This window comes from Mandrillus leucophaeus, unplaced genomic scaffold, assembly GCF_000951045.1.
Source record: "Mandrillus leucophaeus isolate KB7577 unplaced genomic scaffold, Mleu.le_1.0 Scaffold665, whole genome shotgun sequence".
Taxonomy (NCBI): Eukaryota; Metazoa; Chordata; class Mammalia; order Primates; family Cercopithecidae; genus Mandrillus; species Mandrillus leucophaeus.
This window is the reverse complement of record NW_012107197.1, coordinates 1,118,141-1,131,084: the sequence shown is the minus strand read 5'-3', so window position 1 is coordinate 1,131,084 and position 12,944 is coordinate 1,118,141. Positions and strand designations below refer to the sequence as shown.

Sequence of the window (12,944 nt, the reverse complement as noted above, 5' to 3'; positions counted from 1 at the left end):
TTTAAAATCATCCTTTAGGGTACAGATTGCCACCCCACCACATCGCATGTGTTCCTCCTGGCCTGCATGGTGTCAGAACAAGATGGTAAAATGGCAAACCTTGCTTCCGCAGCTACTACCAAGTGCCTTTTACCAGACAGTAGTAAAATGAGGAATTGTAGTTGTTGCCGTTATGTCATTGAGGGCATGTTAAACATGTGCCTTAATTATTGCTTTAGCTTTGTTTTCCAGTGAGAAGTGATGGTCACTTACACAAGTTTTCTTTTCTTTTCTTTTTTTTTTTTTTGAGACGGAGTCTTGCCCTGTTGCCCAAGCTGGAGTACAATGACACATTCTCGGCTCCCTGCAACCTCTGTCTCCTGGTTTCAAGTGATTCTCCTGCCTCAGCCTCCTGAGTAGCTGGGATTACAGGCGTGTACCACCATGCCCAGCTAATTTTTGTATTTTTAGTAGAAATGGGGTTTCACCATGTTGATCAGTCTGGTCTTGAACTCCTGACCTCGTGATCTACCCGCCTTGGCCCCCCAGAGTGTTGGGATTACAGGCGTGAGCCACCGTGCCCGGCCTACAAGTTTTGTTTTTTAAGAGATGGGTTCTTGCTCTGTTGCTCTGGCTGGAGTGCAGTGGCCTGATCATAGCTCACTGCAGCCTCAAGCTCCTGGGCTCAAGTGATCCTCCTGCCTTAGCCTCCTAAGTAGCTGGGACTACAGGTGCATGCCAGCATGTCCTGCTAATTATTTTTATTTATTTGAGATGTAGTCTCCTTCCATCACCCAGGCTGGAGTGCAGTGGGGGCAGTCTCAGCTCACTGCAACTTCTGTCTCCTGGCTTCAAGCGATTCTCATGTCTCAGCCTCCTGAGTAGCTGGGATTATAAGCATGCACCACCATGCCCGGCTAATTTTTGTAATTTTAGTGAAGATGGGGTTTCACCATGTTGGCCAGGCTAGACTCAAACTCCAAACCTCAGGTAATCTGCCCACCTCAGCCTCCCAAAGTGTTGGGATTATAGGTGTGAGCCACCACGCCTGGCCTATTTTAATTTCTTTAGACACAGTGTCTTGCTGTGTTGACCAAGCTGGTCTCAAACTCCTGGCCTCAAGCAGTCTTCCCACCTCAGCCTTCCTGAGTAGCTGGGGTTACAGCCATGAGCCACTGAGCCCATCAAGTGTTTTTGGTTTTTGGTAAGGAAGCTTAGAACCTATTGCCACGGTTGGGTATGGAATAAAAAACAGTGAAGCTCTTAGTCCTCAGTGCCTGCTGGCACACAGGCCCTTGGTGGGCACTTAGTATTTGTTTTTGTTGTGTTTTTTTTTAAGATGGGGTCTCGCTTTGTCACCCAGGCTGGAGTGCAGTGGTGTAGTCTTGACTCACTGCAGCCCAGGTTCAAGCAATTCTCCTGCTTCATCCTCCTGAGTAGCTGGGATTACAGATATGTGCCACCACGCCTGGCTAATTTTTGTGTTTTCAGTAGAAACAGTTTCGCCATGCTGGCCAGGCAGGTCTCGAACTCCCGACCTTAAGTGATCTGCCCGCCTCAGCCTCCCGAAGTGCTGGGATTACAGGCATGAGCCACCACGCCCAGCCAGACACGTAGTATTTTGAGTGAGTGAGTGAGTGAGTGAGTGAGTGAGTGAGTGAACTGATGAGGAGAGCACTAGTAGACTCATGGACACCTGTAGAACATTAGAAAGTAGCAGAGGAAGGTCTTTTCAGGGTTGTCCCTTGAAAGGGGCAAGTACAGATGGCATAGCCCCCATGTGGTCTCTCCCTTGCCAGCCCTGGGGAGTTCTTGCTTTCTGTTTTCCATGCATGTACCTTAGAGAGCCCTTTCGTTGCCTAAGCAGATGTTTTCTCTCTGGGTACTAGTTGTTTATTTCGAAAAGTGCATATACCTGATTATTTCTGAAGGCTAATACTCTGGTTGCCCTCCTTTGATTTGGTTTTGCTTGTCCTTGGGACTAACAACCATGGCATAAGTGGGTTGTGTACCTCCCCTATTCTGCTAGTCTTATTTTCAGTGTTATACATGGACGTGCTACAAGTACTGAGCATTTATTTTTCCATCTTGAGCTGTCCTTGACTTGGAGAGGGCTCTGTTGAAGTTTACATGTCAGTGTGGTTGGTGTGCAGTAGGCTCCAGCCAACTCAGACAGAGTGAGAGGAATTAACAGCAGGTAGGGATTGGGGGGTACTCCACAGATCGCCTCGGGGTGTCTACAAAATGCCCTGTAAATGTGAATGAACAGCCTGTGAGTGGTGAGAGCAGTTTTCTAAGGACAGTCCAAAGCTGTCTTCAGATCTTTAAGGAGATCCATGATTCCTAAAGGATTCACTTTGCTGGATCAGAGGTTCTGCTGGAGTGACACTCTTTTTTTTTTTCCTCTCTCTCTCTTTTTTTCCTTCTCTATTTCAAAGGCAGATCGGGAGCGGTGCCGAGAAAAATTTCCTTACTAGATGACATTTCATCGCAATGTCCGATCGTTTGGGGCAAATTACCAAGGGCAAGGATGGGAAAAGCAAGTACTCGACTCTCAGCCTGTTTGATAAGTATAAAGGAAAATCAGTAGACGCGATTAGATCCTCAGGTAAGGCCCGAGGTTGAAGGCCAGTTCCTCAAACTTTCTCCTAGTGACAAATCCCAGAAACCCAGAGTCCCTCACCTGGGTAGACAGATGTGGTCCGTGCACACCAGGCTTGTGGGCATGCATGTAGAATCACTCTCTACTTCGTGCTTGAGGTGTGATTTCAGAGCCTTGAGCATCCTGACTTCCTGTAGTGGAATTTTCTCCATTTATTACCTTATTGAAGCTGGGGAGATTTGTTGTTGTTGTTGTTGTTTTTGAGACAGAGTCTCACTCTGTCACCCAGGCTGGAGTGCAGTGGCATGATCTCAACTCATTGCAACCTCCACCTCCCGGACTCAAGCAAGTCTCTTGCCTCAGCCTCTCGAGTAGCTGGGATTACAGGCGTGAGCCACCACGCCCAGCTAATTTTTGTATTTTTAGTAGAGACAGGGTTTCCCCATGTTAGCGAGGCTGGTCTCAAACTTGTGACCTCAGGCGATCCACCCGCCTTGGCCTCCCAAAGTGTGGGGATTACAGGTGTGAGCCACTGCGCCTGGCCAAAGCTGTGGATATTTTTATCCTGATGGGTAGAATGGGACTTAATAGGCACTAGTGTTACCCTTTTGTTTTTTTTTTGAGACAGAGTTTCACTCTTGTTGCCCAGGCTGGAGTGCAGTGGTATGATCTCAGCTCAGTACAACCTCCACCTCCTGGGTTCAAGTGATTCTCCTGCCTCAGCCTCCCAAGTAGCTAGGATTACAGGCATGAGCCACCACGTCCAGCTAATTTTGTATTTTTAATAGAGGTGGGGTTTCTCCATGTTGGTCAGGCTTGTCTCGAACTCCCTGCCTCAGGTGATCCGCCCACCTCGGCCTCCCAAAGTGCTGGGATTACAGGCATGAGCCACTGCGCCCAGCCAGTGTTATCCTTAAAGAATTTTAAAAATTTTGTTTTTAAATTTATTTATTTATTTATTTATTTATTTATTTATTTATTTTGAAACCAGGTAGCTGGGATTACAGGCATGTGCCACCATGCCTAGCTAATTTTTGTATTTTTAGTAGAGAGGGTTTTGTCACATTGCCCAGGCTGGTCTGGAACTCCTGGGCTCAAGCGATCTACCCACCTCAGCCTCCCAAAGTGCTGGGATTATACGCGTGAGCCGCCACGCCTGGTGTGTTAATCAGCCTTTTTAGCTTTCATGGTTCCTGATAATTCTGGAACTTGTTGGAAAGGTTCATGTTGATCCTGTTCACACCCCGTGAAGAATTCATGAATGTCGAAGGGTTCCTGTTCAGTCTTGGTTTGGGTCTAGGTAGAGGCTGTCCCTTTAGTCCTGTAATGAGACCAGAGCTGTCTCAACTTGCAGAGAAGTGGTTCCTCTGTGAGCTGGAGGTTCCTGGGCCTGGCTTCTCACCCATGTCGTAAAGTCCCCAAGCCTTGTCCTGCCCACTAGTGAAATGGAAGCCTTTGTACAGGTTTCAGCAGCTCCTTTGTCCCTGTAGTCTTCAGTGCACAGCTTGTAAAGTGACTAAAGTGACACCAAACACTTGTTTGTTCCACTGCTGGTCTGCCCTTTGTTTTTCGTTTGGTTAGCTTTGTCATGATCACTTAGAGTTTGAAAGAACAGCTAAATGCATCCGGCCTCTTTCCTTCTGTGACCTTCTTGCGCGGTGTCTGTTCTGTGCCCCTCTCCCTGCAGTTATTCCTAGACATGGCTTACAGAGTCTTGGGAAAGTTGCCGCAGCCCGGCGCATGCCACCGCCTGCAAACCTGCCGAGCTTGAAGTCTGAAAACAAAGGAAACGACCCCAACATCGTGATAGTACCCAAGGACGGGACGGGATGGGCAAACAAGCAGGATCAGCAAGACCCAAAGAGGTAAACGGAGGAGGTGGGTGGTGAGTGGGGGCTGGCACTCCAGGGGTGGTCCAGTATCCTTCCCTTTGGCAGACTAATCCTAGCCCTTTGACCACTGCAGCACTAGTCTTTGCCGTGGCAGAGCTGGAAAACTGGGAGATGCAAATGAAGCCGATTCCTCTCGGGCCCTGGTGCTTCGTGTGTTTCTTTTCCCTGCCTTCATTTTTTCTGGGTTTTAGAGCCGTTGGAGCAGCACATCTGTGGACAACCTTGTCCCCAGTGACCAGTTTCCCCCTGTGCCTTATTAGGAAAGGCCTCATCACCCCAGAGGAGCTTATGTAATGACTCAGAGCCAATTCCTGTAAGAAACACTGTGGACAGAGCTGGGGATTGAGGACTTCATTCCTGGTGGTGGGTGTCCGTGTGAGCTGAACTCGGCAGAGAATCATGCAGCCGCCCTAATCGTGGGCCCAGCAGCTTCCCAGACAGAGGAGACTTCCGCCGTTGCTCTAAACAGACCCAGTCATCAGAGCCAGCACAGGACTTCCAGAAGCCCTAGAGGGCCGAGGGCGGCATGGTGCTGTCATCAGAGAAACAGCCCCTGTGTGGTGGGCTGAAAACACAGGGCCTGGCTGCCTGGGGCCCACTTGGATGGCTGTACCTTTGTCTCCTACTGCAAGTCCTCTCTGAGTGTTCAGCCAGTGCTAAGACAATTCAGGGAAGGGGATGTGTTCAGGGAGGGACAGGGCCTTGTTGAGGCTGGCAGGCAGAAACCTGCTGCTGGGGTTTACCTGTTAAGGAATGTGAACAAAGCTGTCTGGCGGCAGCGCCCTCCTGGCCTGCATCTCTGGTGGCCTCCGTGCTGACGTGGGAAACCAGACGGCAAAAGGGACCCAGATCTCAGGCTGCCAACCCCCGCATCCTTTTCTTTCAAGTCTATGCTGGAAATGACCATGGCAGCTTTTATAAAATTGTTGCCTGTAGTTACTTCAGACAAGATGTAGAGAGTGAGCTAGTTATTCAGCTAGATGATTATAAAGTAGTAATCACAATAGGGCCTTAGAAGTTATTTTTAAAATGTTTCTGACAGTTTGCTTAGGGATCATATTGATGGGCGGTATAGCATGACTTTTGAAATCTACCAGCCCTACGTGGTTTCCAGCTAGACCATTTATTAGCTTGATGGAACCTGGCGAATTGTTTGACTTCTGAGCCTCAGTGTCCCCCCTTGAAGTAGGAATGATACCTGGCTTTGCTGATGGTTACAAGGTATCCATGAGGCATTGATGGGCTAGCACAGATCAAGTGCTTAGCCCAAACCTGGCACAGAGGAGGGGCAGATATTGACTGCTGTCATCATTCCATTCAAATGGTACTCATTCCATTCACACCATGAGCTCTGGAACAAAATGAATATTGCACATTTTAATGGAAGGACTGAAATGCCTCTGCACCACCAAAAGTTCTAGAGAGGACAAAGCATTACTCCCTCCTGTTATCCAGCCTTTACTCTGCCTTCGCGGCTCTAGTGAGGGCTAGTTTTGCTGGAGCACGTCCGCCAGGGAAGAGGTGAGGACGGAGTGTTGGTGAAGGCACAGATCCTGGTGTGGTTCTCTGCTGCCCCGGGCCACATCCTCCCACCAAGGTATCAGGTGGCAAGTGGGCCCACAGCGTGGGGACTCAGTCCTTAGTTTTGGAGAACACAGAGGTGCGACTTCCTGGAAGCTTCTCTTTTAGGTAGAAGGAGATGTAAGAACCCAGTCAGTACCTTCTGTTTGTAATAATCACGAATGGTGAGTTGCCTGGGTCAGGTGAATCTTGGAAGATGGTGTCTGTAAAGAGTTTGGCTTCCATTTACAGATGAGCCACTTGTATTGGAGGAGTTCCTACCAAGGGGGTGGCTGCCCTCCTTGAATCTTGTTGAGTGGAAAGTTGCCTACAGTGACTGGAGGGCTGAGTTAGAGCAGAAACCTTCATTCGGCCATTTTTTGTTGATTTCATCACTTCACCTGTGGAGTGTAAATTCACTGACACAGCCTTTTTTGGAGGGCAGCCTGGCAATCGTTTAAACTTCAAAACATCTTTTGATCCAGCATTTCCATTTCTAAGGTCATATGCCATGGAATTACTTACAGGAAAAGGGTGCAAAGATATATATTTTAAAAATTCTTGACTGGGTGCGGTGGCTCACACCTGTAATCCCAGCACTTTGGGAGGCCGAGGAGGGCGGATCACCTGAGGCCAGGAGTTCGAGACTAGCCTGACCAACATGGCGAAACCCCATCTCTACTGAAAATACAAAAATTAGCCGGGCGTGGTGGTGCATGCCTGTAATCCCAGCTACTTGGGAGGATGAGGCCGGAGAATCGCTTGAACCCGGGAGGCAGAGGTTGCTGTGAGCGGAGATCGTGCCATTGCACTTTAGCCTGAGTGACAGAGCAAGACTCCGTCTCGAAAAAAAGAAAAAAAAAATTTTTATTGTAGGCCAGGTGCGGTGGCTTACACCTGTAATCCTAGCACTTTGGGAGGCCGAACTGTGCAGATCACATGAGGTCAGGAGTTCGAGACTGGCCTGGCCAACATGGCGAAACCCCGTCTCTACTAAAAATACAAAAATTAGCCAGGCATGGTGGTGCATAACTGTAATCCCAGCTACTCGGGAGGCTGACGCAGGAGAATCGCTTGAACCTGGGAGACGGAGGTTGCAGTGTGCTGAGATCATGCCACTGCAGCCTGGGCGACAGAATGAGACTCTGTCTAAAAAAAAAAAAAAAATAATTCTTATTGCAGTTGTATCTGTAAGAGGGGAAAACACCCGTATGAACGATTGGTTAAATTATGACCTGTCTAGTTGTGTTATGTGGTCATTAAAAGCAAAAGGAAGATCCATTTCTATGGTGATGAAAAGATGTTCAGATGCATGAAGTAGAAAAAGTCATAGAGCTTTATGTATGGGGTCACTCCACTTCTGTTGGAAAAATACTCTATTCCTGCAGTGTAAAACTCTGCTGGTTAAAAACAAACAAAACTCTATAGACAGGTATAGAGAAATCTGCTTGGAGTTTCTCTCTGGATGATGAGGTCATGATGTTCTGTGTTACCTACTTTTATTTATAAGGTTATTTTTACTCTGAGCATGTATTTATAAACGCAGAGAGGGTTAAAAAGTCAACCCTCTGAGTAGGTATGGGCTCTGGGTCTGGGATAAGGGGCACAAGCCTTTCATTCCAGTGATTCAGTTTCCCTGTTGGCAAATCCTTCACTTGCATTGTTTACAGTGAGCTTTTAGTTTTTGCAGACAGAAGGCTCTACAAGAAGGCAGAAAAGTTTCATTTTTAAAAAAAGAAAGACCAGGCAAGGTGGCTCACACCTGTAGTCCCAACTACTTGGAAGGCTGAGGTGAGAGGATTGCTTGAGGCTGGGAAGCGGAGGTTGCATTGAGCCAAGTTTACCCCACTACGCTCCAGCCTGGGTGATAGAGTGAGACCCCCTGCCTCGAAAAAAAAGAAAAAGAGGCAGAGGACTGTCTTGTGCTAATTTTAAATGCCAGTGACTAGAACTAAAGCATGGTTTGTTTTCTCATTAGTTTTTGCCAGCATAAAAATCTGCTGGGGAAAGTCGTATTTTTGTTGGCCAGAGGAGGTCTGCTTCCTGTGAGCAGCTGAACAGCTGTGGCTCCTGAGAATGCAGAGACCTGGCCAGCGCACTCTGTGCGGTGCCTGACCCCACTGCCCTGCCTTTGTCTAGTTCCAGTGCGACGGCCTCTCAGCCGCCGGAGTCGCTGCCGCAGCCGGGTTCGCAGAAATCTGTCTCCAATTTGCAGAAACCGACACAGTCAATCAGTCAGGAGGTAGGTGCTGGGACTCCATCCCAACTGTTTCCTGGGCATGGTAGTCCCTCAGTGTCCTTGCTGCTGGGGGCTGGAAGGAGTTGCTACTGAGAAGTGTGGTTGTGCATGGCCTGTCTATTCCAGAGGCACACCCAATGAGTGACTTTAGAAAACCAGCATGGGAAACTGTCGTGGTCACTGGTGAAGAAATTTAATCTGCAACTTCTGGAAAAAGACCTCAGATATGGTGCCTGTTGACTTACCTTGAGGCGTAGTCACTCAGGCCGGACTGCAGACTAGTTCAGGGTGCAGCTCCATGGAAGCGTCACGTGATGTCCATGGAAGCTTGGGTCACAAGAAGACAAAAAGTGGCAGGTCACAGAAAGGTTCACTGGCCGGGTGAGTTCGAAAAACGAAATGAAGCGAGCTCCTTTACTGCAGTACTTTTCAGTGCCTTTCGTGTGCTGATACCTACTGTGGCTCTCTAAGAAGAGGATATAATGGGCAGCAGTCCCTAAATTTATTTGTCCCAGGAAACATTTCTTCACCGAATGTCTCTAGGGACTAATGTCTCTTAGAATACGCTTTGGGAAATACAAAGCTACAATCCTTTAATTGTTGATACATTTTTAATCTTTCTCTAAGCAGAAAGTAATGTTTTCACCAAGCAAGAGCTCATAACACACTCAGTCCATCAAAGTCTCGCTACGGGTTTCTAGAGATTGGCAGGAGGATATACTTAGCCGGAGGTAGAAATCTAGATGAGAAGTCTGAATTTTTTAGAAGATGAAAAGAAATGTAGACATAGATACCTCGTATTCACCAGCTCTCTTGGCAGCGGGAATGAACATACTTTGGTTTTCCTTTGCTGCATGGGCAATATGAGGTCTCACATGTCATCCCCTCTCTGCTGTAACCATACTCGGGAAAGTTTGTGGCTTTGCCAGGACACCCTCTCCCCACCTAACACTGAACTGTGCTTTTAAAATTAAAGACAGAAGAAAAGAGGGGTCTGTGATCGTGCAAGACGCCCTTTTCATTGGCGTAAATCTACTGGGACCTTAGGCTAGTCAGAGTATTTAGAGTTGAGTTCCTTTCTGTTTCCCAGAATTTGAAAGAGAAGGAGTGAGCTGATAGAGCTCAGAGATCAGATTTGCCTCTGAAACCTGTTGAAGATGTATGTGCCCAGACCCCCACCACTGGGGGGACTGTGGGTGAGGTCCTGGGCATCTGTTTGATTGAATTGCTGAAGGGGCAGCTCTATGCCAAGGAAGGAGAACCCATCCTGGCCCTGGCGCAGGGGTCACCGTATCCGGCGCTCAGTGCTGCTTTGCTGCTACCTGGTGTCTCTCACGTGTGAGGCATAGGTAAGAAGAGGCACCCGGTGTTGGGCGAGTTTTAGAACATCTCCACGGAGGGATCACAGCAGCTCTGCTCTTGGGATGAAGTTTGCCAGCAGTCTCAGTAACACCTTCTTGGTCCTATGTGTGCTCTTCCTAGTTTAATGCCAGGGGAGTCATCCCTGTGACTGCAGAGGGGAGGGGAGTGGAGGGATGGGATTGTATTAGCATATTAAAGGCCTTCAGTGGAGACCTTATGTGGAGGGGAGCCCCTGTGCCTCCTGTTTGCTGCTGGATCTGAAGGCCTCTAGCCCACCTGTGGGATGTGTCTGGCCCCAGCTGCACTGCCTCCATTGTGCCACTGACCCCACCCTTCTGTAGTCCGTGGCAGGGAAACTGTATAGGCACCTCAGGCCACCAGTGTAAAGCATTCAGGGCACCTCTGTGATGAGTAAATGGATTGCTGTACCCGGTCAGCTCTGCATCACAGGCAAGAGAGACAGTTGTTTGCCTTGTGAGTGGATGGTGCTGGCTGAGGTGGGTGGGAGAGGGTAGTGATTTAATATAGCATTTCATCTAGTAAGTGGGGAAACTTCACAAAGCAGCAGCTTGTTTTGTGTATTTTTACCTTCAGTTAGAAGAAGGAGGCTGTGAGTTGAATGTTAGTTGAATGGAAAAGATGGGGTGAGCTTAACGGCTAGAGACTCGAAAGGGCACTGGACATAGGCAGGCTGGAGACTGGTCCTGGTTCTGCTGTTCTGCATCTGACTCAGTCACTCTTCTCTGAGCCTCAGTGGTGAATGTGACTAGAACCTCCCCAGGGTGTGGTGAGCATTTGGTCAGGCTGGGTGTGCCTCGCATAATGCTCACCCTGGCGGCTTTTCAGCAGAGGTGACCTGGCATGGTTCTCAGGAGGGGAGCTGTGCCTTGTAGAGTCACAGTCACTACAGAAGGTGCTGCAGCTGGCCCACCCAGCTCAAGATCTGGCATGTTGGCCTTCCCGTGTTCGTGTTCCTCGTTAGCAGCGGTGCAGTTTTAAAAACACATGCCGGAACTGGGCCTTAGTCTTTGTCTCTGGAGCAAAATAAAGTAGCTCTATGTGGACATGGGAGGTTCCAGAGCACCGCATAGAGGGAGACAGGTTTGGGTCCTGGCTTTGCTGTGTCACTGTCTGTGTGACTTGAAGCTGATCACTCCCCAAATCCTGCTCCTTGTCTGTAGAGTGGGCCTGGCATTTTCTGGTCCCTGGGACTGCTATGTGGAGTGTGCATTGCAGGGGTCGTTCAGGGCTTCGCTGCTGCTCAGAAAGTGGTGGTGGATGGATCCTTATAGGGTTCAAATCTAAGGGGCTGGCCTCTCAGCAACTTGTTGTAATGGGCTGTCACTGTACAGTGGAATAAGGGAGCTGGCCCTCTTCTGATTCTCTTCCTTCTTTCAGAATACAAATTCAGTGCCAGGTGGACCAAAGTCATGGGCACAGCTGAATGGAAAGCCAGTAGGACACGAAGGTGGTAAGTGCGCACATGTGTGTGTGTGTGTTTGGGGACGGTGGGGAGGGGGAGGTAAATGTCTTTTCCAGAATGTCTGGTTGGGTCTAGGCACCCAGAAGCTTTGAGGACTTTCTTCCGCAAAGAGGTACCGTTCTGTGGAGCCCTTGCCTTGCAGGGCACTGACTCTGCAGAGGGGCCAGCTCTTTGGTTTCTTTGGATGAGTGCTCTTGCTGAGACAGGAGTGCTGACTGGGCCATGCTGCTGGTGGGCTCCTGTTTGCTCCGTGCTTGTGGCGTTGCCAACACCATCCGCCTCCTCTCTCCTGGGACCACAGGTGGGAGGTGTCACGTGATGTGGCTTGGGTTGGTGAAGAAGCTGGCCGTGGGGTTGGAGTGGCCCGCCTGGAGGATGTTCTATCCAAGCACTCCGAGGGTTACGTGGTGTTACCAGAAGTGCTGCGCCCAACACACAGGAAGCTCCCTGGAAGCGGAACCCACTGTGCTGCTTCCATGGAGCAGCTCAGGGGAAAGATGAGGGCGATGGACTGAAGGAAACAGTGTTCAGAGTTTTAAAAAATAAATTCATGGGAATTACACATTCACACGGCCTCCGAGGCAGGCCCAGGATAGTGGGCTAAAGCAGTTTGGTGAGTTCTGTGCATCCAGGCTGCCCTCCAGCCCCCACAGAAGATGTTCTTGAGAGAGTGTGGGTCAGCAGATGTTCTTGAGAAAACCAAAAGATCTGGATTTTCCACAGGAGCTCTTCTAATTTTTGATGATAGCTTGAATGTTTCTAGCATACTGTGCTTCAGACCAAACTAGGCAGCAGCTCTGAGTGGGAAGGTGAGTGGTCATGGTGTGGGCAGACGATTCAAAGGAATATACTGGGGAAAGCCCACAATTCACTTTCTCCTGTAAAGTAGCACTGACTGCCCTTTTTTACCCTTTGCCGCCATCCTGGGTATTGCCTTCTGCCTCCTGCGCTACTCCTGCCAGCCAAGGCTTCACCAGACTTGGTCTTTAGTAGCCTATATTAGAAAACCAGCTGCACATCCTTCATTCCTTGAACCTCACCCCCAGCCTGCCATGCCTAGGAGGTCCTGCCCCTTGTGGGTTGAAATCCCTGTGTTCAAAGGCTCTTCCCTCAGTCTCCAACGGGAAGTGACCCATCAGTCAATGTGCCAATTGGATTTCAATGCCCCAGCTTCTCCCAAGGGGCTGAGGGTACAGATGGAGTGCCAGCAGGAGTGCGGTGGTGCGATTATAGCCATTGCAGCCTTGATCTCCCGGGCTCAAGCAATCCTCCCACCTCAGCTTCCTGAGTAGCTGGGACCACAGGTATGTACCACCACACCTGGCTGATTTTTTTTTTTTTTTTCCATTTTGAGTAAAGACAAGATCTCACTATGTCGCCCAGGCTGGTCTTGAACTCCTAGGCTCAAGCGATCCTCCCACTTCAGCCTCCCGAGTAGCTGGGGCTGGGACCACAGGCGCATGCACCACCACACCTGGCTTATTGATTGATTGATTGATTGATTGATTGATTGAGATGAGATCTCACTATGTTGCTCAGGCTGGTCTCCAACTCCTGGGCTCAAGTGATCCTCCTACCTTGGCCTCCCAGAGTTTTGGGATTACAGACGTAAGCCACCGTACCTGGCCTCAAAAGCGTCTTTGAAGATGCTTTATGAAGAACATTCACTGGACTTGTAACTGGTTCTTTGGCTTTCCATATCTTATATTTCTGTAAGGTAGAATTTTTTGTTTGTTTTGTTTTGTTTTTGTTTTTTTTTGGAGACAGTCTTTGTCACGCAGGCTGGAGTGCAGTGGCATGATAGCTCACTGCAAACTCCGTAAGGTT

General features: G+C 49.0%; 1 protein-coding gene across 1 annotated transcript in view; it reads left to right on the top strand.

The window, feature by feature from the left end:
* Positions 1-2,415: 2,415 nt before the first annotated feature.
* The window catches only part of PRRC2B (proline-rich coiled-coil 2B), an 82,152-nt gene continuing 71,623 nt past the window's right edge, over positions 2,416-12,944 (top strand). Inside the window, exons 1-4 of the mRNA XM_012001594.1 lie at positions 2,416-2,587; positions 4,269-4,446; positions 8,173-8,275; positions 11,033-11,105. Coding sequence (XP_011856984.1) covers positions 2,473-2,587; positions 4,269-4,446; positions 8,173-8,275; positions 11,033-11,105 — 469 coding nt within the window. The 5' untranslated portion in view covers positions 2,416-2,472. The remainder of the gene's footprint in view (positions 2,588-4,268; positions 4,447-8,172; positions 8,276-11,032; positions 11,106-12,944) is intronic.